The following is a 25,884-nucleotide window of genomic DNA, read 5'->3' as shown; positions in this document are numbered from 1 at the left end:
GAAGTCACATGCATTGCTCAGGTGGGGTTTGTTCACAGATTTCAATAGAGTGTCTAAATCTTGATGTTTCTGTGGGTCTCGTCTATCAAATCTGATCTTTATTTAGTATTTTTTATTGAATTCACATCAGGTGATTGGCCGGGCCATTCTACAGCTTGATTTTCTTTCTCTGAAAGCATTTGAGAGTTGTCTTGGCTGTGTTTTGAATCATTGACTTGCCGAAATGTCCACTCTGGTTTTATCTTCATCCTCCGGCTAATGTAGATGTTGGACTGAGGCAGCTGATATTAATTTACAATGATGAAAGGCAGAGGATTTCTGAATAAATACTGAGAGATTTCAGCTGCTGTCTAGGCTTTCACTGCATTTCTACAACTTTTTCTAATACTAATACATTTTTTTCTGTCATTTTACTTTATTACACAATACTTAGTTTGTAAACTAATTAATAAGTAATTCTTAAGTTGTGATGCGTTGAATACTTATTTTTCCCTCACTGTAAATATGACTTCAAAGCAACATTAGCACTATGTAATTGACTGTAAACTGTTGTACTTTGATAGTCATTAAATACTAATAGTATTTCACTATTTAATATTTGCGAATACTTTTCTGAAATTATATTATTAAGAAGAACTTTACCTCAATCTTTGACTCTAATATGCCAGAAAAGTGCAAAAACAAGAATTCTTAACCTGACTTTGTCCATTTCAGAGTTTTATACTAAAATGTATGCAAATTAGTGCAGCCCTGCTGAAAGAAAACAGCATTTGCTGGTAAGGCATGTTTTAATGCTGTCACGTTATAAAAATATGCAGTTTTTTTCCAGCAGGGTGTGCAATGTGACTTTATAGTATGGAAAAGATAAAAGGTACAACATTTCATAAAATGCTTGTTTATTTCATGGTGTCACAAAATACTGTACATTGTTTACAGTAGTGCTTTTTCATATGAGCACTATGGGCCCTATCACACACCCGGTGCAATAGGCGCAAGATGTGTTTCCACAACTTGTTGCTATAGTTTCAGACCAAAGCAACCCTAATGTCCCCCTTTTTTTGCCACGTTGTTTAAATAGCAAATCCATTTGTGCCACTTCGTAGACTCATGGGTGTTCTGGTCTGGAAAAGAGGTGTGTTATAGCGGATTGTTGGCGCGTTGGTATTTTGAGGTTCTAAAATAGACTGTTCAATAGACCAGCTGAAAGCAGTCCAGCACAGAGCGCTTCAGTTGTGCGCCTCTCTTACACATTGCTTAAAATACGCAGGATGTACAGCAAAGCACAAATATCTTTACAGATGAAAAAGAATTAAAGGATAAAAATGATTATTTTCTATAAATATAAAGGACCTTCATGCCTTCTTCTCCTCAGGGGCTTTTTCGGTTTATTCACGACAACTTGCTTTTGTATAATGTTATTATTATCTTTAGCATTATTTATTATATGCATATTTATATTTGTTTTATTAAAAACAAGCTTAGATTTGTCAACCTGTCAGGTTTTGGACCATATGGGGCATAAGAATAGGACACGTGTTTAGATATAAGTTTTTTGACCAGACTTCGTTATTATTGGTCATTTATTAGTTTGCTGGAAATAAGAACTGAATTTAGAAATAGTTTTGAAACAAATCTTTGCGCTTAAACTAAATTAATTATGTATAGGCTAATAGATGTCTTCAGAGGAGTGCGTAAACACGTTTCCTTATCCATGAAAGAGTGAAAGTGAAAGGAAATGCTGAATGGAGGAGGCTCATTATCCTCTCGCTGCAGATGCTGTTTAACTGTTTTATTAACTGTTTTGATGTGTTCAGTTTTTCCACTTACAAAGTCTGCCGTGTAAAACAGCAAATATATTTATATTTCTAAATGTGCACTCGAACATTTGCCATGAAGTTCGAAATAAAGAGAGAAATATGATCACATATAAGTGAGTATAGACTTCTGAGTATTCATTCATTCATTCATTCATTCATTCATTTTCCTTTGGCTTAGCCTCTTATTTATCAGGGGTCACCAAAGCGGAAGGAACCACCAACAATTCCTAGCACATGATTTATGCGATGGATGCCCTTTCAGCCACAACCCAATACTGGAATTCACCCATACACTCACATTCACCACCGGCCTTCTTGATGTGAGGCGACAGTGCTAACCACGTCTGAATATACTTTAAAATGTAAAAAAGAAATAGTCCTTTACATGTGGTCAATATATACAAACTGTTAATTGGTTGAATTTACAGAGGGAGTTATATATAAGAATATATATCGTTATCAGGGAATGCAATGACATATTTCATGATTTAAAAAAGTTTTTTTTATCATTTTGCCCAATCCTAAGGCAAATGATCACATATTTAGGAATTGAATGCCTCATTTGCATATGAAAACATAACAGAAGAAACATTGTATAAGAACAAAAAAAAAGTGATTAATTCAGGCTCCTTCATGTCCAGTTGAAGACTATGGGGGATCCAGCCGTCATGATAGTTTTCTTTATCATTTAGAAATCGCACCTCTCTTTGTCTTGATTTATTTTCTTTTTTCCTCATTCTCAGTCTCCGTCTGTCTCTCTACCCCCATTATTCCCACCTCCACCATGTCTTTATTCAGACTTTGATCCATTTAAATGAGCAATTCAACCAAAAATGAGAATTCTTTCATTTGCTCAATCTCAAATGCCCCAAATCCCACTCTGTTTCTTCTGTGATCCAAGCTGTTGGATTATTCAGCAGTAATGCTTTAAATGGTCAAAAGTGACAGTAAAAGACATTTATAATGTTGCGCCAATCAGCATATTAGAATGATATCGAAGAAAATTTTTATGAACACATATTTTTATATTGTATACAACAAATTAAGTTTTAAGCACTGTCACCTCACAGCACAAAGGTTGCTGGTTCGAGTCCTGGCTGGGCCATTTGGCATTTCTGTGTGGAGTTTGTATGTTCTTCCTGTGTTTGTGGGAATACTGGGCTGCACCTGGAAGGACATCCGCTGCATAAAACATATGCCAGAATAGTTGGCAGTTCATTCTGCTGTGGCGACCTATGAAATGGAGACTAAGACGAAGGAAAATGAGTGAATGAATGAAGTTTTAATCAAATAAATGTAGGTGGCAATGTACTGTGTGTGTTATGAAAATCAGAAGACTTGCATGATATATAATAAATATATATCAATATTTCAATGCCTATAATGAATAGTATATGAGTCCTATGCTTTTATAGACGTTTGGGGCTTCATATAACCCATGGTCACCATCCACTTTGTGTGAAAAGATTACTTCTTCATATGGGTTAATGCATCTGGGCTGCATTGGCATTTTGTTTCTCACAAAAAATACACTTATACTTATTACTTATGCATGTCTTTATGTTTTATGCATCACTTCTTTTCATGCAAATGTATCTAATTTAAGTTTTTTAATGTTATTTTAATTATAAGACAATATATTTTTATACTCTTTCGTGGCCCGGTTTGGTGTTGTCTGCCTCAAGGTTGGACATGTTGTGCATTCAGAGATGCTTTTTTCCATACCTCGGTTGTAACGAGTGATTATTTGAATTATTGTTGCCTTTCTATCAGCTCGAACCAGTCTGGCCATTCTCCTCTGACCTCTGGCATCAACAAGGCATTTGGACCCACAGAACTTCCGCTCACTGGATATTTTCTCTTTTTCCGACCAGATCGTCTTGACCATATTTACATGCCTAAATGCATTGAGTTGCTGCCATGTGATTGGCTGATAAGAAATTTGCATTAATGAGCAGTTAGACAGGTGTACCTAATAAAGTGGCCGGTTAGTGTATAGTATAGTATAATTTGTATAATGCAGGATTTGGCCAAAAATGAGTGCATCCCTAAGAAATGCTCTCATATGTAACTTTTTTCCATTTTGTCTATGGAAAAAGTTTTCTAAGTGACTTGGCGGTGAGTAAATGAGGACTGAATTAAAATATATAGTATATGTTCTTCATCTACGCTTCTTTCTTATTCTTACACTGTGAGTCTGTGGCTACTAATGGACATCTCGGAAGGATATAAAGAGAATCTTAAAGGCCTCATAAAAGGAGTTTAAAATGAGGAGAGTGAAAACAGGACACTAAACTGAATTAGTGTTTTTAGTGAGTTTGAGACCTCGCTCCTCACTGCTCTCCGGGGAGAAGGAATAATCAAGTTAAATGGGTTTCTATAGGCAAAGCAAAGCAGCGCAAGGGAATCACAGTCTTTATGTTATTGCCACCTAATACAATTACATTTAACTTACTATTAAGTTGCTCTAATGCAGCACCAAATTAGCATATTATAGTATTTTTGGGGGATCATGTGACACTGAGAGCACTGCAGAAATGATGCTGGAAAAAAATGTAGCCTTGCCATCAAAATAATTAACAAATGCGATTAAAACAATTATGGTTATATGTCGGATTGCAATAATTCAAAAGCCTTTAATACTCAGACTGCAAAGAATTATGACACTTATATCCAGTTAGATAAGAATAATGTGATTTTTGTGCATTTATTCTCAGGAAAGAAAAAATATAATTAGTGCTGTTAAACGATTAATCATAATTAATGGCATCCAAAATAAATGTTTGTATTTACATAATGTGTGTACTATAAAAACATACATAAAATGCAAAAAAAAAAAAACCCCAAAACATTTACATGTATGTGTGTGTGTGTGTGTGCGTGCGTGTGTGTGTGTGTGTGTGTGTGTGTGTGTGTGTGTGTGTGTGTGTGTGTGTGTGTGTGTGTGTGTGTGTGTGTATATATATATATATATATATATATATATATATATATATATATATATATATATATATATATATACAACAGTTCTGTCTGGTTCTCGAATCTGATTGGCTGATAGCCGTGCAATATTCTCATAATAGCAGCACTTGTACAGCCTCTTTACCCTTGTGTATTATTCCTCCCACATAGTGACAGCAGATGGATAAACTCACTACAGTTTGACAAATATTGCAGCTGTTGGACAACATAATGTATTTTGAGGCTTTTTTAGTTGAGAATGTAGTTATTTAGATTGCAACTATGTACTTTATTTATAAGGATATCTACAGGGATTTCCCAATATTTCTCTGTTGCAATTTCGATATCACAATAATCAACCCCAAAAACGGCAAAGCAAAGCAAACACTACCAGATTACTGTGTTATAAATACAGCACTTCAAAGTACAAGAGAGAGAGAGAGTATCAGTATGTTGGATCCGTTAATCAGTGCTTACCGATTTAGAGAATAGCTCTCTTTGAACTGGACTTGGTAAAACTAAACACAAAACACATTTTCTAATTTTTCAAATTCTTAGAACAAAATTCTTTCAAATGTCCACTATTTCTTTTCACACTTGTTAAATTTTATGAATTAGATGCACATTTGATCTTAAGATCAACACTGTAAATGTTGAGGGTCTTGGCTGTTTTTATTCTGCCATTGATTAACAGGGGATAACCCACATTTTCTGCTTTGAGGGATTTCTGACTTATCTTTTAAAAGACATACACCGTTGCAAATGTGGACAGTCACATCTCCCCAACACCTTTCAATAGCCTCTTGGGGAGAAAAGTCAAGTGTGTAACATTTTCATGTTTGGCATGTCAGCATATCTATCATTTTATAAAACTCAATTGTGAAATGCATGTATTTCACATCTAAATGTGCAGTTTATACATTACAGAAAGATATTTTTGTTTAGTAATGCCATTGACTATGCCGTTGAATGTTCACCCAGACCAACAGTTTGGCCAAATTGCCATAATTGGCATTCACTGCTCTTTACACAATGCAATGTTATTGCCAGCATTAAGGGCTCAGAATGTCATACAAATCTATATTGTACTAAATTAGTTTGCTTTTATTTATTTGCTCCAGATGAACACCGCTGCTGTGTAGTTTTCAAAAGCACAAAATAAATGATTATTGCTGGGCTCAAATTACATTTTAAACAATGTAGAAACCCCTTATTTATTCACAGAGGCATTCAAGCAATATTTATTTACATAATAGACATTCAAGCTTAACTTTAAGAGAGGGGCTGTGTACAAATGACGACCCTGTATCAGATTTGATGGCTGTGCTGGAGGTAGTTAGTGAAGAAATAATAAAAGATTATCGTTTTTATTGAGGTAAATGTCTTAAAGAAGTTTTGGCCTTTCATAAGAAAAAGTTTGGGCACCGCTGGTCTACCAACACCCTAAACCCAACCATCACAGTTATTAACAGCCGTGAGTTGCGGAGGCTTTCACACAATACTCGATGCACTCGCCATTGTGCTGTTACTTGCAATAACATTGGGCAACGCTGGGTAGGCTAACTGTCATGACAAAACAGACGAAGAAGTCAACGAGTGGAGTTGCGGATAAACTCAGAAAAAAATCATGAAAACATTTGATGAAAATGTTTTCTGGCAAGTATTTGAACCATCTTGCCAACAACATCTCGTTGTGACATCTTGCATGGTTTAATGGGACCTCGATAACTGCAAGTTACACCTCTAATTTATCACAAGTTATGCCCCCTTCATGTTACGCCCCTCTCTTGCAGAGTGATACTGATTTCAAGGTAGAATGAAAATTCAATATAGAATATCATTCTGGCAATTTGTTAGAATTTTAGCATTTTAAAAATGATAAAAAACACAGTAAAGTCATTAATATTTAGAGATCTTTGTACTATTTATTATTACTAAATTGAGTGAATGGTCCATGTACTCACGCATAATTGGTTTCTCGTTTTTGCTTTCAAATTTGAACCTTCTTATACATGAAAATATTTTTTCAAATATTTACTTTTGTTTGCGTCACGTTTTGTTTTTACACACAAAATGAAAATTCGATAAAACCAAAGTGAATAAAAAGCTTTAAAATTTGTTCTCTGCATGGGTGGAAATTATACACGCCCCCTTACCCCTGATTGTTCAACCAAACACCAAACTGTGTCGTCATCAGCTGCTCCTCAATTTATGGACTTCTTCATAAATTTGGCAACCTGTGCTTGCCTTAAACATATTATTTTATATCAAACTTAAGCATCTTAGCAAATTATCTTTTTTTTTGCGGCAGCTTTCATAATCCATGTTAAAAACTGTGTCACATTGCACAGCATGGAGCGAATAAATTAGCAATTCGACAACCATAAATTAAATAAGCCGAGTAACATTATCTATCAGTAATATTTAGTTTGATGATGTTATGTCATTCGTGAATGGCAGGATTCAGTCCATTAAGTAGCAAATCTTACTGAACGAATCATTGATTCAAATGAATCGATTAAATAAACAACTTGTTTTGTAAAACTTGAGCATCTTAGCATGTCATCTGTTTTATTTTGCTGCAGTGAATGAATTTGTAGTGACCAGCAGACTTGACTTCATTGTAGGCCTTATATATATATATATATATATATATATATATATATATATATATATATATATATATATATATATATATATATATATATATATATATATATATATATATATATGCAACAGCCATGAATTAAATAAGCTGAGTAACGTTATCTATCAGTAATATTTAGTTTGATGATGTTATGTCATTCGCGAATGGCAGGATTCAGTCCATTCAGTAGCAAATCTTACTGAACGAATCATTGATTTAAACAAATCAGTGAAATAAACGACTTATTTTGTAATACTTGAGCATCTCAGCATGTCATCTGTTTTATTTTGCCGCAGTGAATGAATTTGTAGTGACCAGCAGACTTGACTTCATTGTAGGCCTAATATATATATATATATACATATATATATATATATATATATATATATATATATATATATATATATATATATATATATATATATATATATATATATATATATATATGCAACAGCCATGAATTAAATAAGCTGAGTAATTTTATATATCAGTAATATTTAGTTTGATAATGTTATGTCATTTGCGAATGGCAGGATTCAGTCCATTCAGTAGCAAATCTTACTGAACGAATCGTTAATTCAAACAAATCGGGTAAATAAACAATTCATTGTGTATCAGAATGTTGTTTGAATTGAATTCCATTACATTTTGCTACTTTAATTGTTATGTAAATGCATTTATTATCTAATTCGGATACACTTATGCAGCACAATAGTGCTATAAAAGTCACTTAATAAATTGTTTAAGCCTATATTATTCTGGTTTAATAACTAACAATAATGTTATATTTAAAGCAAAATTTATTCAAGAGAAAAAATCTAAACCTGATAAAAGCAATTTGACTGATGTACTGTAAATAAATACTGTAACAATACTCTTAATCTCTTGCTTTATTCCAAGTGTTATTTCAGGGATTTGATCTGTTCACCTGAGAAAGCTCTTCCTATTTTTGTTATAATGGATATTAAAAATTACCCATACCGTAGTTTGGACATGCTGTGTGTTGCTTTTTCTAATTTTGTAAAGCTTTTATCGCTACTGTCAGTCATTTGGAGAGTACAAAAGGTAAGGTCAAGTGAGGTACAGTTCTTACTTCATGCCCATTTCATGTAGTAGAGCAACTTCAACCATCTCAAATGTCTTTTCGATCTGACGTGCGTGTCATTTCCTCTCTGTCAGTGTTCTGTCCACTCTTGACTGCTGAGAGCCTTTATAATTAGACACAAACATCACTGCTAAGTCACATTCACAGTCATTGGGTCATGCAGTCGAAGCCATATTGCTTTATTATTAGAGCAGAACTTAATTAACAGTATTGGGAAATGACTAGCATCATAACCTATGGGAAAACGGTGGGTGTGTTGAGTCGTCCTGACACCTTTCTTGAGTTGTTTTGTGATATAAATGACAGTATCTTTGACTTACGACAATGGCATCGCTAATCGAGATGCTAAAAGAAGCATCCATGTGTCTCTTTGTATAAGGCACTGTTGCTAGGCAATGGTTGTGACTGCAAACGCATTGTTTCAGAAATCTTGACATGTTCTCATTAGGTTGTGCAGGATCATTATTGAATGACAGTTCTGTAGTTTGGATGTTAGGCCATTAGTGGTGTTGTAAGAGTTCCATAGAAAATTCTCACCAATAGAGGGCATCGTTGAAGGATCAGTTCACCAAAAATGTATTAATTACTTACCCTCAAGTGATTCCAAACCCCGGAGACTTTTGTTCATCTTTAGAACACAAATGAAGATGCTTTAGATGAAATTCGAGAGTTCTTTAACCCTCCATAGGTAGCAACAGTCTACAGAAAATTAACCAAAAACATTGATAAAACATCCCATGTGACTTTAGTGGCTCAGCTTTAATCATACAAAGCTCCAAGAACAATTTTTGTACAAAAACAAACCCTGTAAATATGACTTTGTTCACCTATATCCTCTCTCTTGTGTCAGGTCATGGTGCACATTTACTATACTGGCAATTTAGCATATTTCTATTAGAATCAGCAGTGTAACACACAAGTATCACGTTATTTGTAGTAAACACATGGCTTACAGATGTCACCAGCGATGTGAAAACCACAGATAAAACACTCACAAGTGCTAACGGACTACAAATCCCCCATTTCATGGACTACAACTTTATGCTTGCACTGCACTCACACACACATGATCCTGATCCTGACTAATTGCATACACACCACCGGAGGATTGTCCAGGACTGATTACACACACTATTTGAGCAGCACCAACACTCACTCTAGTCGCTGAGTCTTGTTATCTGTTAAGTGACGTTACAACATGTTTTCTTTGTCTTGATTTGTCGTATTTTGATCCTCGTCTTGCTAATCTATTTCTTTCTGTCTGCCACCTGCCTTCTGTGAGAGAAACCTCATGTTTCTTATACATAGAGCAAACATACAGTTAAAACCAGAAGTTTATATACTAAAAAAAGGTACATAACCATTTAAAAAAATGTCTGATGTTAAATCATACTATACGTTTACTATTTTAGGTCCGTTAGGATTACATAAATGATTTACATTTGCTAAATGCCAGAATGATGAGAGAATTTATTTGATAATTATTTAATAATTTCTAGACAGTCAAAAGTCAACATACATTTCCTTGGTATTTTTTTTAGCTTTGCTTTTAAACTGTATAACTTTGGTCAAATGTTTTGGATATCCTTCCACTAGCTTCTCACAATAGTTTGAAGGAATTTTGGCCCATTCCTCCTGACAGAATTGATGTAACTGAGTCAGATTTGTAGGCTGTCTTGCTCACACAAGCTTTTTCAACTCTGCCCACAAATTTTCTATAGGATTGAGTTCAGGGCCTTGTGATGGCCACTCCAAAACATTCACTCTGTTGTACTTAAAGCACATTTGAACTAATTTGGCAGTATGCTTAGGGTAATCGTCTGTCATTGTGGCCAAACAGTTCAATCTTAGTTCCATCAGACCACAGGTGATGTCTCCAAATTTTTTCCCCAGTGTAATTTAGCAAATTGTAATCTGGCCTTTTTGTTGATTTTGGCTTGTTGATTTTCCCATGTTGTCACAAAAGGAAGCTGTGTGTTTGGGGTTTTCCTTAAATAATATTCTACAGTTGTGTCTCCTGTTAACCTAAATGTTGTCAATTAGCCAATCATAAACTTACAAAACCTTGACACCATCCTCTGAGCTTTTTCAGAGGCAGAATAATCTTATAGTATGTAAACTTGACTTTCAAGAAAAGTTAAAACAATTTCTCAAAAGATATCTCTCTCATTATTCTGCTGTTAAGCATACCAGAAACAAATTTGATAATCCTAACTTACCTAAAAGAGAAAAAGTTTAGTCACATTAACATCTGACTTTTTAAAAAATGTTTATGTGCCTTTTTATACAGTGTATGTAGACTTCTGGTTTCAACTGTATATGTACTGTACCTTTAATTTTACCTTCGGCTTAGTCCCTTATCCGGGGTCGCCAAAGCGGAATGAACCGCCAACTATTACAGCATACGTGTTGTGCAGCGGATGCCCTTTCAGCCACAACCCAGTACTGGGAAACACCCATGCCCTCTCTAACACACACACACAACCTCATACACTACTGCCAATTTAGTTCTCACCTATAGCTCATGTCTTTGGACTGTGGTGGAAACCGGAGCACCCAGAGGAAACTCATGTTAATATGGGGGGAACATGCAAACTCCACGCAGAAATGCCAACTCGAACCAGTGACCTTCTTGCTGTGAGGCGACTGTGCTCACCACTGAGCCACCAGTTTTGTTACAACCAAAAAATCTAATGAAATTATTCAGGAAGAAAGTTTGTAAGACTCGCTGTGAGGCCCCCCTGCACCTTTAGGTGAGATTAATCATAAAGAAGACAACCTCAGACACTTGTTTTGCTGGTTTTTAATAAGATACATTCATCATCTCTGGAGAACGCACAGTAAGGAATTATTGACAGCTGTAGCCTCAATCTACCGCACAACAGACAGATTCATTCGCACCTTTCTGGAGCAGGACAGAGGTGAATCTGGAGGTTGGAAATTGATGACAGACAAAACCACCATGGGGTGGTGTTAAGACGAGGATGTTTAGAAAAATACAAATAACAGCTTTTTTTTGGAGAACCAACTGTTTTTATCTTTGCACTTATTTCCGGGTGTTACTAGCTAGGGGCGTGCATTATATCAGTGGCATGTCTGTATCCACTAAAAGTATTATTTTTACACACTGTAAAACACAATTACTTAAACCAGATACCTTACTGTCTGTTTAGACTAATACGTTTTAGTTTTATAATGTTTAGGTTTTGCTTTGGTTATGCCTTCCGTCCACACTACCCTAGAGTTTTCGAGACCTGAGTTTTTTTGGAAACGCTAAAGAGGCCATTTTCATTGTAAAATGCTCCTGCTTAGTGCCATTAGCTATGTTTCCATCCACCTATTTTATGCGCATTTTGCAAATGCGCATAAAAAAAAACAGTTGATGGAAACGCCATGATGCGCATAAATTTTGAAAATGCGCATTAAAAAATGAGCCTAACTGGGTAGGATAAACTTTTTATTCCATAAGAAAAGATGCGCATAAACTGCGATGAAAACACTTTTACCGCACAAACTCCAGCATGCGCATTAAAAAATGTCATGTGATTTTGTTAAAAGAGATCATGTGATGCTTAAAATGTGTGTTAATGGATAAAACGTCAGGCTGAGCACATAATACAACATCTGAAATGTTGTTTTGGTAATTATAAAACGCCTTACCCTTTCAGTATTAATGTTATATTATTAATGACCTCCAGAATCAAGAGCGCCTGTGCTCCGCGTCTGACACCTTCAAACGCCACTGCGCGCTCACTGCTTGTCAGGATTGTCTTCTGAGGCGCATTCATTTAGAAAAGATTGATGCAGCTTCTCCTACTGCAGCAAATGCAGTTTTTACTGTTGATATTTGGCGCCAGTTAATCAGGAAGTGACGATTTTGTTCGCTTTGACTCGTTGGATGGAAATGATGCTTTATTCGCACAACTTTTATGCGATAATCCAGTTTTGCGCATAAAATTTATTCGCATTTTTGGATGGAAACATAGCTATTGTGGATGGGGGAAATTATGACATCTGGAAACATCTGATTGAGGCTTTGCTCAACACAAATTTCAGTCTTGCATCCTTTTCTTGTAAGTTCACACTTCTATAAATGTCAGTCTAGAGCCATACATGCTTGAAACAGAACATTTTGCAAACAAAAAATAAAGTATTGAGCAAAACATTTTTAAATAATGCAAATCTCAAAATAACCCAAAGGGAAAATTGAGCTTTGCAAAATAAAAGGAATTTTGCAAACAAAAATAATTAACTGCAAATAAAAATCAAGTAGGGCAAAGAAATTATAATTTTTAGCAATTTAAATAAAAAATCTTCATATATTTGCTATTTTTTCCCCCCAGTATTGCCTTTACAAAACCTCTGAAGTCAATTGCAATGGTCATTTTGATTTCCCCCCAAAAAACAAAGGATTCAGGTATTTTAATTAATCTCATAGACTGTAAAAGATATGGACGTAGTATCCGTCACCCATAGTATTCTGAAGAACGCAAAAGAAGCTACAAGTAGGTGTAGCCAACTGTCGCCATTTTGTTCACGTGTCATAGCACTGACCAAGGGGATACCGAACAATGGCAAAGAGGTGGAGCGTGAGGGAAGCTACAGACGCCTGCTAGCATTTTGCTTAGATGGGCTTTCTTTGGGAGAAATGCTTAATACTTCATTATCTGCGACTCGTTTGTGTTCTGAAAACACATGCTTGGCTGTATACTATATCAATAAAGTGTTTAGCCTTTTAAAAACACAGTTGTAATACAATGAGTCACTAAACATTGTTCTTGTGATGTTTTTTTCTACAGGAGGAATTGCAAATTACTTCCAAATACTTCAAATATAGTTTGTGTTAGTAAATGCAAAGCTATTGATGAAATCCAGGCATAACACTATACGTGTAACGGGGAGTCCTAGGTTCCTTGTGCAGAGGTTTATTAAAGGGGTTAGGCGGAGACATCAACGAATAAACAGGCAGAGAGCAGGCAAGATGTAAGCAGTCCAATTTAATAACAAACACAGGGGCAAATCCAGACGACGCAGTGAGAAGGCAGGTAAAAGTTCAAGGCAACAATAAGCAGTCCAAAACAGAGCAAGAGGGCAAAGACAGATGACGTACTTGATCAAGGCATGCAGGCAGGGTCATACACAGGCAGGCAGTCATGAAAGTCTCTTGGAACAATGCTTGGTAATGCAGGAGAATTAGCAATACTTCGCAAGGAAGCATGGCCTGAGCTCTTGCTGAAATACAGCACAAACAGGAAGTGACTGCAGAGGGGGCAGAGATGAGTCAGTAGTTAGGCAAGGGCTCCCACTGCTGGTGTGGCATTACAGTAAGACAGTGTTTCGGATGATTCAAATGATTTATAGCCTACAGCTAATCAATCTGTCAAATTCTGGAGTGCATTACAGGTCTAAAGAAAAATATAAATGATAAATGATCTTAAATAAAGCAAATACATTTATTGGGATGGTATATAAGTATATAACTTTACACACCTGGGAAATGGAGTCCACATGAATGGTTTGTGAGCACAATTAAGTGGACACAGCACGCCATATCATTTGGTAATTGTAAGAAATCATTCCAAAAAGCAATTGACTGTGTAAAGCGACGTAAAATAAAACAAAAATGCGATGTATATGCCGAGTTCAGCAACTAATCAGCAGGAATCTGCTGAGTTGAAGTGACTGTGACCAGCGAGCCCTAGCTGTCACTCAAGTGGCCTCACCCTTCACTATGCAGACGTAATAAAACTTATTATAAAGCAAACGGAAGACTTATAAAAAAATTCACCCCCTCACAGTTGTCATGAAGGGTAATATTAGCTATGTGAACCAAAATCATTTTTTGTACCAGGCTGTAAACACCTTTTCTGCTGTAAAGTTGGCCATTTTAACAGTGGGCTCAATAGAAATTTGCTCTATTATGTAGCCAGGACTAGCGGAATTTCGATGAATTGCATTTTCAGTTACTTCTGTATTAGCTTCATCAGGGAGAGCTGGAGGTTGCTGCTTGTGTCCGACATGCGCTGCTCTCACCTGGGGAGGAGTGCTCAAAGCACCTGCTGACTGCCTGGAGCTCAGACCTCCATAAACTGTACACTGCAGTGCATGCCAGAGTGTTTGTGTGGTAACATGATGTGCGTTTTCAGCGGTGTAGTGTGGACTGAGATCTTTTCAGAAATTCTAGATGAAACGCTAGTGTGGATGTGGATCTTTTTCGTTGTAAAATGCCTTTTCAAAACTAAATCGTATCAGTGTAAATGGGGCCTTAAAAGCAACAAGTTGATTTTACTTTAAAAAAGTTGGTAAACCCATTGACTTTTATAAATATGCTCAAAGTTCGTTCCCTTTATAATTATAAGGCAACAAGTTTACTCTTTGGAAAAAAAAGTAAGTTCAACTAATCATTTTTACAGTGTGTGCTAATTGTTGTTTTTCTGTTTCTAAAGTACTAATCAGACATCATTTCTTATTATTTACAAAAGTAGAAGTCAGTAAGGCTTTTAGTCAAGATGAACGCAATGAATTAATCAAAATTGAAGGTTTATAAAGTTACAGAGGACTTATTTTTTACACAAATGCCGTTGTTTTTTTGAACTTTCTGTTCATTAAATGATTTCCACAAAGCAGCACAACTGTTTACAGCATTGACAGTAATCAAAGAAAACTGATTTCTTGAGTACCAAATTAGCATATTAATGTCTTTTAAACAGGTGGTGTCTTTGTGGCACACAAGAAACGCACAAAAACAAACAGCCACTTTTGAACTATGAACACATTTCTCAGCAACTGTACACAATCTCACAGTTTGAAGTGCCTGTCATAGGAAATCACCTAATTAACGAAGCGTCTTTTCATAGGATAAAGACACGCCGTCTCATGAATAATTATGAGACACCAACGTGTCATCGATTACTGTAGTCATTTGCCACAAACTGTGACTTAGACATGATGTGGATTTTCAAACAAGAAGATGAAAATAGAGGAAACATCTGTTCTTTTTAACAATTAAAATGAATGAATGACATCTAACTCTGTTCAAATAAAGGTTTTATATATGCGTGGCAGGTTCAGTAGGCACCTTCATGTCAAAATGCAACAAAAAACATGTAAAAAAAATTCCAATTGATCTTATATCCAAACCTTGTCGATCGTTTGACGTCCACACATTGATGCCCTTTTGATTACCAAAATAATGACTTAATGAATTAAACAAAAATTATTTTAATATAAGAAAAGTTTTAGTCATTTGAAAGCTTCAATTACAAATTTACACTAGATTTTGTATCCCTACAATGTATTTAAACCACCTTAAAAGCAAAACAGCATCAAATTGACATAACTTTGGCGCCCAAAATGCATCAAAAGCCCTGCAATTGATTTTTGATGTGTTTTTGATGCAAAAAGGCTGTAGATGTACATGTACATAGTGTACAAATCAAATAAATTAACTGTTTCAAATGAGAAATGTTGCAGATATTTAAGTGTTGTTTCAAAGGTGGCAAGGTGGCTCTGTGGTTAGCACTGTGCCTCACAGAAAGATGGTTGCTGGTTCGCTGGGCCAGTTGGCATTTTTATGTGGAGTTTTCATGATCTCCCCATGTTGGTATGGGTTTCCCCTGGGTGCTCCAGTTTCCCCCACAATCTAAGTATGCAGTATAGGTCAATTAAATAAACTAAATTGATCATAGTGTATGAGTGTGAGTGAATGAGAGAGTGTATGGGTGTTTCCCAATATTGGGTTGCGGCTGGAATAGTTGGTGGTTCATTCCGCTGTGGCGACCCCTGAAATAGAGACTAAGCCAAAGGAAAATGAATGACTGAATGAATGAAGAGTTGGTCCAAACCAAATTTCTTAGAACCATTTACTTTGAAGAGCCATTTTTAAAGGATTTTAAAGAGTACATCTGATGGACACTTCGGACTCCCATGAATATTTGCAAAGGAAGTTGATCGATCTAGCAAATTTCATCACTTTTACTCCTTATGGTAAACTTTTAAAAGAGATTAAAGCACAGGGATGTACCCTTACGAAAGAAACACAGTAGGTCTGCTTAGTCTTTAATTTCCAATTGAGATTATGCAGGAGAAGCCAGCCTAAAGCTCATTAAACTATGATAGGATACAATGTTTTAAATAAACATTCCACTTTTTTAAACTCTCCTATATTCAAAAAGTTGAGTTTGAATCCCTTGAATCCATTCAACCGATCTCTGGGTCTAACAGGAGAAATTTTAGCTTAATTTAGCTCAGCATAAATCATTGAATGAGATTAGACCATTAGCATCTTGAAAAAAAAAAAAAGTTTCAGTAATTTTTCTTTAAAGCTTGACTCTATGTAGTGCACTAAAACTGACAGAATATGGAAAGTTGAGCGAGATGCGAATGGTTGAATTTGATTCAGTGATCTATGCTAAGCTAAGCTAGAAGTGCTCCCACAAGACCAGGGTCGTCAAAGACTTGCATTGAATTCATACTAAAACATTGTGTACGGACAAAGCTGAAAATGTGCGTACGCAGTAAAAATTCAGATGTATGAAACACTGCATACGCTGAATCCCACGCATATTCCCTTTGAACATCCGAATTAATGTAAAACTGAGCACACGTGCACATGCGCAAAACCCCTCCCTGCCTCCTCCACCTAATAAATAGGGTAATGAGTCTACTTTGGCAAAACCAAAGGAAAAAGCAATGGCAAAAGTAAGCAAGAAGAGAAACTTCACAGAATGTGAATCAGAGGTGCTCCTTTTGGAGGTAGACACGGAGAAAAAAAGGTGTTATTTGCAAGTTTGTCCTCCGGAATTAATAACAAAAGAAAAAAATAGAGTGTGAGAGTTTAGCTGAGGTGGTTAATGCAGTGGGGTCTAAACATCGCACTGTGAGTGAATTAAAAAAGAAATGGTCCAATGTAAAGGTGTAAAATGTTGTAGTGTCTATTAAGGCTTAGTGCAAATAGCACACCTCGTTGTAATGAGTTATTTGAGTGATTCCCGCCCATCACCGTTTGATTGACCGAGAGAACATAACTAAAGAGAGCGGCAAACAGCAGCGTGAGGGGCGTAGCTCGTAAAGCGCATGGCAACATGTTTTGACAAGAACTCGGTTCAAATCCAGCGTCTGATGAACTTTTTTCCCCACTACATATCAGATTTTGCCTACTCTTCATCACGAGGAAGACAAGTAGGAATCATTAATAAGTGTATGTATTATGTTAAGCGCATTTGAGCATCACATATAATTTGCACATTTATTGAATGGAAATGTTTTCGATTCACATATGCAAATTCGTCTTCAGATGGTGCCTTCATAGCAAGGCGATCGCTCCGATTAGATTGGGAAAACCAGCGATCACTGCAAATTGCACTTTGATGTTTGGCTGATCAACTGCATGGTAAGGAAACCTTATATGCTAGTCATGCGGATGATCCCGTCCCATACATCTGCCATTGCACGGCTCAGAGATACTTTGTAGTGTGCAATTTAACATAATTGCCTCTGGGAGTAGCCAATGGAAATTAAACAAACACACACAAGTAATGCACGTACGCCAGGCATGAAGTTGGCACGAACCAACACACATTCTCACGTTCTTTTCATCATTAGTAAATCCAAACGTGTGCGTGAAATCTGGTGTACTCAAAGTTTTTGTGCGTACCCGGTGTTGATACATGAAGCCCCTGAAGATTGGCTCAATGGATTAAAAAATGTTAAGAGTCAACTGTTAAACTCTAGGTGAGTTGTAAAATAAGCCTATTTGCGATGAAAGTTCTTTCACACAGCGTCTTTTACGTCATTATTTTACACTTGTTGATTGTCGTTTGTGTTTAATGACTCACTTTTAACTTGATATACATTTAGGCTAACTGTGTAGGGTTGTTATTTGTTTGCCACTGCCTAAATCACATCTGAAAACAGGATGAAGATGTAGTTTGATGTTCCTCTGGGGCTATGCAAAGTATTAAGCGCACTCATCCACCAGTCAAGTAGTTGGTTATTGATTTCTCAAACATCTTGACACAGCAAACTTCAACAGATCTCCCAGCGGGTCAAGAACGGGCCATGCCTGAAACTTTGAAACTTCGAGTAGCTTGTTTGTCATCTCTCGGCCGTAATTAAAAATGCTCATTTGAGGGAACGGGAGGACCGAGAGAAGTGTCCTTCAGCGGTGCCCACTGGAGCCGTCCGTACAAGAGGCAAACACTTATCTGCCATCATGCTCAAAGAGTGGGAGTGTGTCCCCCGGAGCTGCCGTGTCCTGTAAGGGGGGGAAGCGAGGCTGTTAAGAGCTCTTGGAATCATTTGTGGGTAGTGAACTGTGACCGCTGAGCCGCAGTCCAGGTTTAAACCACAAGAGGGAGGCTCCAGTAATGGTGTTTGTTGATGTGTGGAGTCGCTGGATTGTGAGTTGCAGGCAATTACTGATTAACAGTCTTTGACACAAACTTTTGATGTTTTTCTCTTTTTTTCTCAGAAAGTTTTGTCTGTTATCTACAGTAGGAGTTAGTTCTGGAATGGGACTTAAAGAGTGGAATGGGTTTTTTTTTCAATGTGGATTTATTTTTACACCAAATGTAAAATACTCAAAATGAAAAATAATTATCTTTTGACAGCCCTACTTTTTATTGTCGCAACATCAAAGTAAAATTTACTTGCACTTAAAATCTCAGTCTTGAATCATTTTTATTTATTTTTGGCCTTTGGCCTTAGATTATTAAGACAGAAAACGAAGTTGGAGAGAGAAAGAGGCGGATTCAAACTCGGGACGCCCTGACGTACTGCGCCATATGTCGGAGCTCTAACAACTAGGTTATTGCGGGGACAGTCTTTAATTATTTTAAATTGCTTTTCTTTTTTCCTGCCTTATATTAACGTTTCATAAACAGGGATTGACCACCATTATATTTGCATAATATGGATAGTTTTTCTTGTATATGTATGTCTACTTAAAACCCCTTTATTCACAAATGTTTACATAAATTTTGGCAATACCTAATTTAATAGGTATGTGTGCAGGGTGCAGATTTAAACCAATAAAAATATCAAAAATTGAATCACTTTTACAATTAACCTATTAGATGAGTTTGATGCTCTGTAGCATATCTCCCCGTGTGGCTTTCCATCCATCTTCCTGACTTTCAGCTATTCTAAATAAAGGCGCCATCAATCAAATCCCAGCAGCGACCTGCTCTCAGACTCCCACAGCTTAAGACTTTTTACAGCTCACTTCATAATACATTTACTTTAGAAAGTGATCTACTAAAGGGTTAAACTGAACCCTGAAAATAACTGAATATAGAGCTGTGTTGAAATGGCTTTTATTTTGAAGCTTCTGAAAATGCATAAATCTGTCAATACTCTGTCAATATCAATACTCTGTCAGGGGCTATAGCGCATGTGTTATAAGGTGGATCAATGTGGTTTTGTAACAAAAATATTTAAAAATTTTAAATGATATGTGTATGATATACAGTTGAAGTCAGAATTATTAGCCCCCCTTTGAATTTTTTTCTTATTTTTTTAATATTTCCTAAATAATATTTAATAGAACAAGGACATTTTCACAGCTTGTCTGCTAATATTTTTTCTGCTTGAGAAAGTCTTATTTGTTTTATTTTGGCGAGAATAACAGCAGTTATTAATTTTTTAAAAGCCATTTTAAGGACAAAATTATTAGCCCCTTTAAGCTATTTTTTCCCCGATAGTCAATAGAACAAACCATCATTATACAATAACTTGCCAAATTACCCTAAGTTGCCTAGTTAACCTAATTAACCTAGTTAAGTCCTTAAATGTCACTTTAGGCTGTATAGTAGTATCTTATATCTAGTATATCTAGTAAAATATTATTTACTGTCATCATGGCAAAGATAAAATAAATCAGTTATTAGAGATGAGTTATTAAAACTATTATGTTTAAAAATGTGTTGAAAAAACCTTCTCTCTGTGAAACAGAAATTGGGGGAAAAAAAACAAACCTATGGGGGGTAATAATTCAGGGGGGCTAATAATTATGACTTCAACTATATATGCACGTTAAAAAACAACTTGACATGTATGACGGATGACAAAAAATTTGTCTTGTGAATAATCTTGTGGAAACCACTTACCACACAGTTTGTTTACCACAGACGATTATGGCGAACAAAAAAACAATGACATGGTGTTGCTAATGTTATACAGAATGTTAATGTAAAACGCATATCATTATTCATCAGTCAAGCAAAACGTGCCTTCAACAACTGCCATAAATGTGATTGGAGTTTATAGTAAAAAAAAAAGGAGAAATATGTCTGTTACATAAACACATCATCCTGCCTCATAAGACACACTGTAAAAATGCTGGGTTCCACACAATCCCTAAATTTGTTGTATGTAAGTTTTTTACTTTTCTATAGCATAACAATATTATATGTTTGCTGATATTTTAGAAACATGCAAAGTGAACATACTTGTTTATCTGAAAAACAATGCTAAAATCAAACATTCTGCTTTGGAAATGCAAGTTACGTGCAGGAACTTCTGTCTGTTTCGGTCTTTTAACACTGCTAGTTTAGCCAGTTATATTTTAGCACCCTGGCTTGCCTTTCTGGAAACAGCGTGTTTCATTTATTCAGTCATGAGTTCTCTCAAAGTATGTGACTGAGATGGACAGTAGCAGACACTGAAATGAGATGCAGATTCAGAGTTCCACATGAGGTGATTATTAATTAGCAAATCATATAAATATTACAAGCGTAAACATTAGATGAGCAGGTTACTTTGTAACCCCATGTCCTTACAACAAGCTACGTGATGAAATTTGCCATCATAACCAACTGGGCTGTTTGCATGTTTGCACCAGACGAAACATGTCAGAAATTTAAATACAGCCATTCAGAAGCACAGAATAGTACACTCACTGCTCTCCAACAAAATGGTGAGGTATTTTCTAATTAATACTTAACCTCTTTAACATTAATCAATGTAACTGCTGAATCACTGATATGTGTTGGTTTACACTGAGACACAGTTCTGAAGTTCAGTTTCAAATGGTTATTTTATTTTCAATATCTGAGGTGAACTATCTGCCACTGCTTTCAGTAGTATGGCAATAAATGTCAAGTAAAATAGCATTCAAACTCACATTATTAGCATTTAACACTGAACAAAGCACATAAGGGTGAACCTGAGGTGATCATTGTCAGTTTTTCCTGTTGTTCACCTGTGAGGAATAGAAGCTGTTTCTAAAATATAAATTTCAGGTGTTGCTAGGACAAAAACCCCTTTTAATGTAAAAAATATTCCATCTATCACATGGCGTTACTTTTATTTAGAACACAACTTAAATCAGCATTTGTTGTCATCAATCTGGAAACCTGCACTTGTGCGTTTTGAAGCAGGGGTGCAATACCTAGTTCAACCACTGAGTGTCAAACTTACATACTGCACCTTTAATGTTGTCACAACACATCGATTAGGTTAACCTAATCAATTTTTACATAATTAAGTGAATTGAACATAAAGCAATTAAGCTGTCCTAAAACAAACGTTGAAATTGTGTTGTTTTAACTCGTTTTAAATACTTTGAACAGGCAGCGAAAGTCATTGTTTGAACCTCTGGTGGTGTTTGAGTTAGTTTGATGATGTATTTATAATAATAATAATAATAATAATAATAATAATAATAATAATAATAATAATATTAATAATAATAATAATAATAATAATAATAATAATAATAATAATAATAATAGTTGATCACAATTTGTTTTGATGGTCTGTTTGTTGAATTTAAGTTACACTGCAACTAATTCTCTTTAGATTATAAGAAGACTGTTAGGTTGGGCTTAGTGTTAGTGTAAGTTAACATGTACTTGCTGATGGGAGTCGCTCCCTCTAGTGTGTTGTGTGTGTGTGTGTGTGTATGTGTCTGTGTCAGGCACGTTGAGGGGTGTCAGGGGTGGAGTGCGCGACGAAAGTTTCTTATAGTCAGTTAAATGTCTGTTGAAGGAGCAGCATCAACAGATATTAAGCAGTCAGTCCACTAATACTCAAATGAAATCAAAATAAAGTTTTACCTGATAATATTAATTATATTAATAATAATAATAATAATAATCAATTCAATTCAGCTTTATTTGTATAGCGCTTATACAATGTAGATTGTGTCTAAGCAGCTTCACATAAATGGTCATAGTAACTGGTTCAGTGTAGTTTAGTTTTTAGTGTTTAAGTTCAGTTCAGTTTAGCTCAGTTCAGTGTGGCTTAAAGTCTTACTGAGAGTCCAAACACTGAAGAGTAAATTCATCGATGCATAGCTCTACCGATCCTACCGATCTACCGATGGTGAGTAAATTACGAGGTGCGAAAAATCAAACTTTAAACTAATCTTTTAATACTGCAATTTTTTTTTGCATAGGCTGTTAATTTTATTTCATATAACCTCTGTGTATCATTAGGAGCCTCGGATTTTAATTTAATCTTGCTTGTATGCATTTTTCTTTTATGCCGGTAGATGTTGACTTACATTTTATGAATAACCAAGGACCACGATTTCAGCTAATAATCTTATTTTACTTACGAAATGGCCTGAGGGTCAGTAAATGAACAGCAAATATTCTTTTCAGGGTGAACTATCCCTTTAATTTGTGTCTGCTGGTTTTCTGTTTGTGGTAATGCAGAGTTTAATGCCGGTGCATTGAAAAAAGGACAGAACTGAATTATTCTGCGTTTATGTCAACACAAAATCATTTTCGAGAGGAGGAAAAGATATCTGAAAAACAACATGATGGATGATGGTCATTTTCTGGAACAAAAGGTGGACCACTAATAGATAAAGTTCAACATGAGCTTTATGTTTGTCATATTTGTGGCATTTTATTCAATATTAAAGGTGTTGGTGGTGATTCCATTATAACACGGATTTGCTCGGAAATCCAAAAAGGGTTAAATAGAGGATCCTTTAATCGTGTTTTCTACCTAACACAAAAACAAACCTAGCTGAAATGCAATTAAATAAAGAATATAAACAATGCTCACGGATGTTTTCTTAATTGCAGTTATATTGTTTTCTTTTTTCAAGGTACAAGGTAAAACTAATGCTTATGTATTGAATTGCTTTTGATTATGCATTTATGAATATTCATTATGTTTGTTTTTTTCTTCTTAGAACAACTTGAGGATGACAAATTACACAGTAATGGAGGTAGAGTATTGTCTTTTTGTTATTCACAAGTGTGTATGTGTGTGTGTGTGTGTGTGTGTGTGTGTGTGTGTGGTCATTGTGTTGTGTTTGCTTCACTACTCATTACATTTGAGACATGTTAGAGTCACTTTCATCTTTCTGTCTGTTTGTCATGATAGATGCGGTCTGAGTCTCTTCACTGTTGACATCCTTCATCTGGCACTTGGTATCAAACTCATCTTCTCTTCTCTTCTCTTCTCTTCTCTTCTCTTCTCTTCTCTTCTCTTCTCTTCTCTTCTCTTCTCTTCTCTTCTCTTCTCTTCTCTTCTCTTCTCTTCTCTTCTCTTCTCTTCTCTTCTCTTCTCTTCGCTTCTCTTCTCCATTCTTATAAGCTGTCTAATTGAATCTCAGAAATGCTCATCTTATGTGTTCTTTATTATTCCTCATGTATTTTGTGATCTCATGCTGTCTCAGCTCTTTTTGTCTATTTTGGTCGATTGATATATTGCTGAGGTTTAAATAATGCCTGATATTTGGAAAATATAATTGAAAAATAGTTATTTTACAAACAATATTAGCCCCCCTGTGAAATTTCTCAAACACTTCCCAATATCAATTATTAATGGTGCAAGGGAATATATATATATATATACTACTCCCTTTAAATATATATATGTATATATATATTCTTATTTATTATTTTTTCATTTTGACTCCCTTTGTTAGTCTGAGCCACAGCGGAACGAATCGCTAACTTATCCATCATATGTTTAACGCAGCGGATGCCCTTCCAAGTTGCAACCCATCACTAGGAAACATTCATACACACTCTTTCACACACATAGACTTCAGACAATTTAGCTTACCCACATGTCTTTGGACTTTTGGGGGAAACCGGAGCACCTGGAGGAAACCCACGCCAACACAGGGAGAACATGCAAACTCCACTCAGAAATGCCAATTGACCCAGCCGAGGCTCGAACCAGCAACCTTTCTGCTGTGAGGTGATCGTGCTACCCACTGTGTCACTGTGTAGCCCATATAAATATTCTTAAGGGGAGATTTACTCACACACACACATAATATATATATATATATATATATATATATATATATATATATATATATATATATATATATATATATATATATATATATATATATATATATATATACATACACACATTAACAAGATTCTAGTATTCAGCTATATATATATATATATATGTATATCATAAGCTGAATCTTGCAAAATAACAAGTAATAATTATGTATTGTCATCAAAGACAAAAAAATAGTTATTGAAACTATTATGTTGTTGAACACAACTTCTCTCCATCAAACTGCAGTTATGAAATATTTTAATAGGAATTACATTTTGACTGGAAGAGTAATAATTTTGCCTTCAACTTTGTCATATATCAAGTTCAGTTTGCTTGTGCAATTTTTATGTCATGAATTAACTATAAATTATAAACTATAAGTAAACAATATGAAATAAATATTATTCTTTCATGTTTTTTTATTTGTATAACTGGATAAATGTTCAGTTTTATTTTAATTATTTTATTAAATACTATGTAAAATAGTTTATTTAGTAAAAAATATTAGATGTTTTCAATTAATTTCTTCAAAGAACTTATTTTAAATTATCATTTGACATTTTTGTTTGTTTTAACTGATTTATTTTCAGTTCAGAAGTGCAGGATTATGAAAATAAATCATCATTATACAAACCTACAGTTTTTATAATTAAGTTACATTTGTCTGATCAAATTCTTTTTACATTATTTCAGTAAATAAGATTTAAAAATAAATATTGATTTTATGTATTGTGTAATTATTTGCTCTCTTTCAGTTCACCATCGTTCATAAAAACCCATATCAAAGAAATTCTATTTTAGTCTAATTTTACCTCATCTCATCTTTTCCATCCCCTTCCCTTGTCCTTTCTCATTTCATCACTTGTTTGCTTTTGATCACCTTTTTTTGCACTTTCTCCTCATCTCCTCCTTCATCTCTATCTCACTCAAGACTTTTTCATTGCATCCATTACAAACCTCCACCCCCCCTGTCCCCCCTCTCTTGAATTGATTTTCAACTTAAAAAAGCAATAGAAGATCTTACATATGTGATTTGAAAAGGCATATGATTTTAATACTAAATTTTCATTACAAACTTTAACAGGGGG

At 35.2% G+C, this 25,884-nt stretch overlaps 1 protein-coding gene across 7 annotated transcripts in view; it reads left to right on the top strand.

Moving 5' to 3' along the window:
• The window catches only part of ksr2 (kinase suppressor of ras 2), a 216,187-nt gene that overhangs the window by 34,241 nt on the left and 156,062 nt on the right, over positions 1–25,884 (top strand). For 6 of the 7 annotated variants that reach the window (XR_012406063.1, NM_001423542.1, XM_009301241.5 and 3 more), the window contains 1 exon segment: positions 23,679–23,714. Coding sequence is in view for 6 of the 7 variants with exons in the window: in NM_001423542.1 (NP_001410471.1) it covers positions 23,679–23,714 (36 nt within the window). In the remaining variant the exon portion in view is untranslated. 7 annotated transcript variants of the gene reach the window in all.

This window comes from Danio rerio, chromosome 5 (assembly GCF_049306965.1).
Source record: "Danio rerio strain Tuebingen ecotype United States chromosome 5, GRCz12tu, whole genome shotgun sequence".
NCBI classification, from domain to species: Eukaryota; Metazoa; Chordata; class Actinopteri; order Cypriniformes; family Danionidae; genus Danio; species Danio rerio.
Note: the sequence above shows the minus strand (reverse complement) of the source record. Positions and strands in the feature narration are given on the sequence as shown.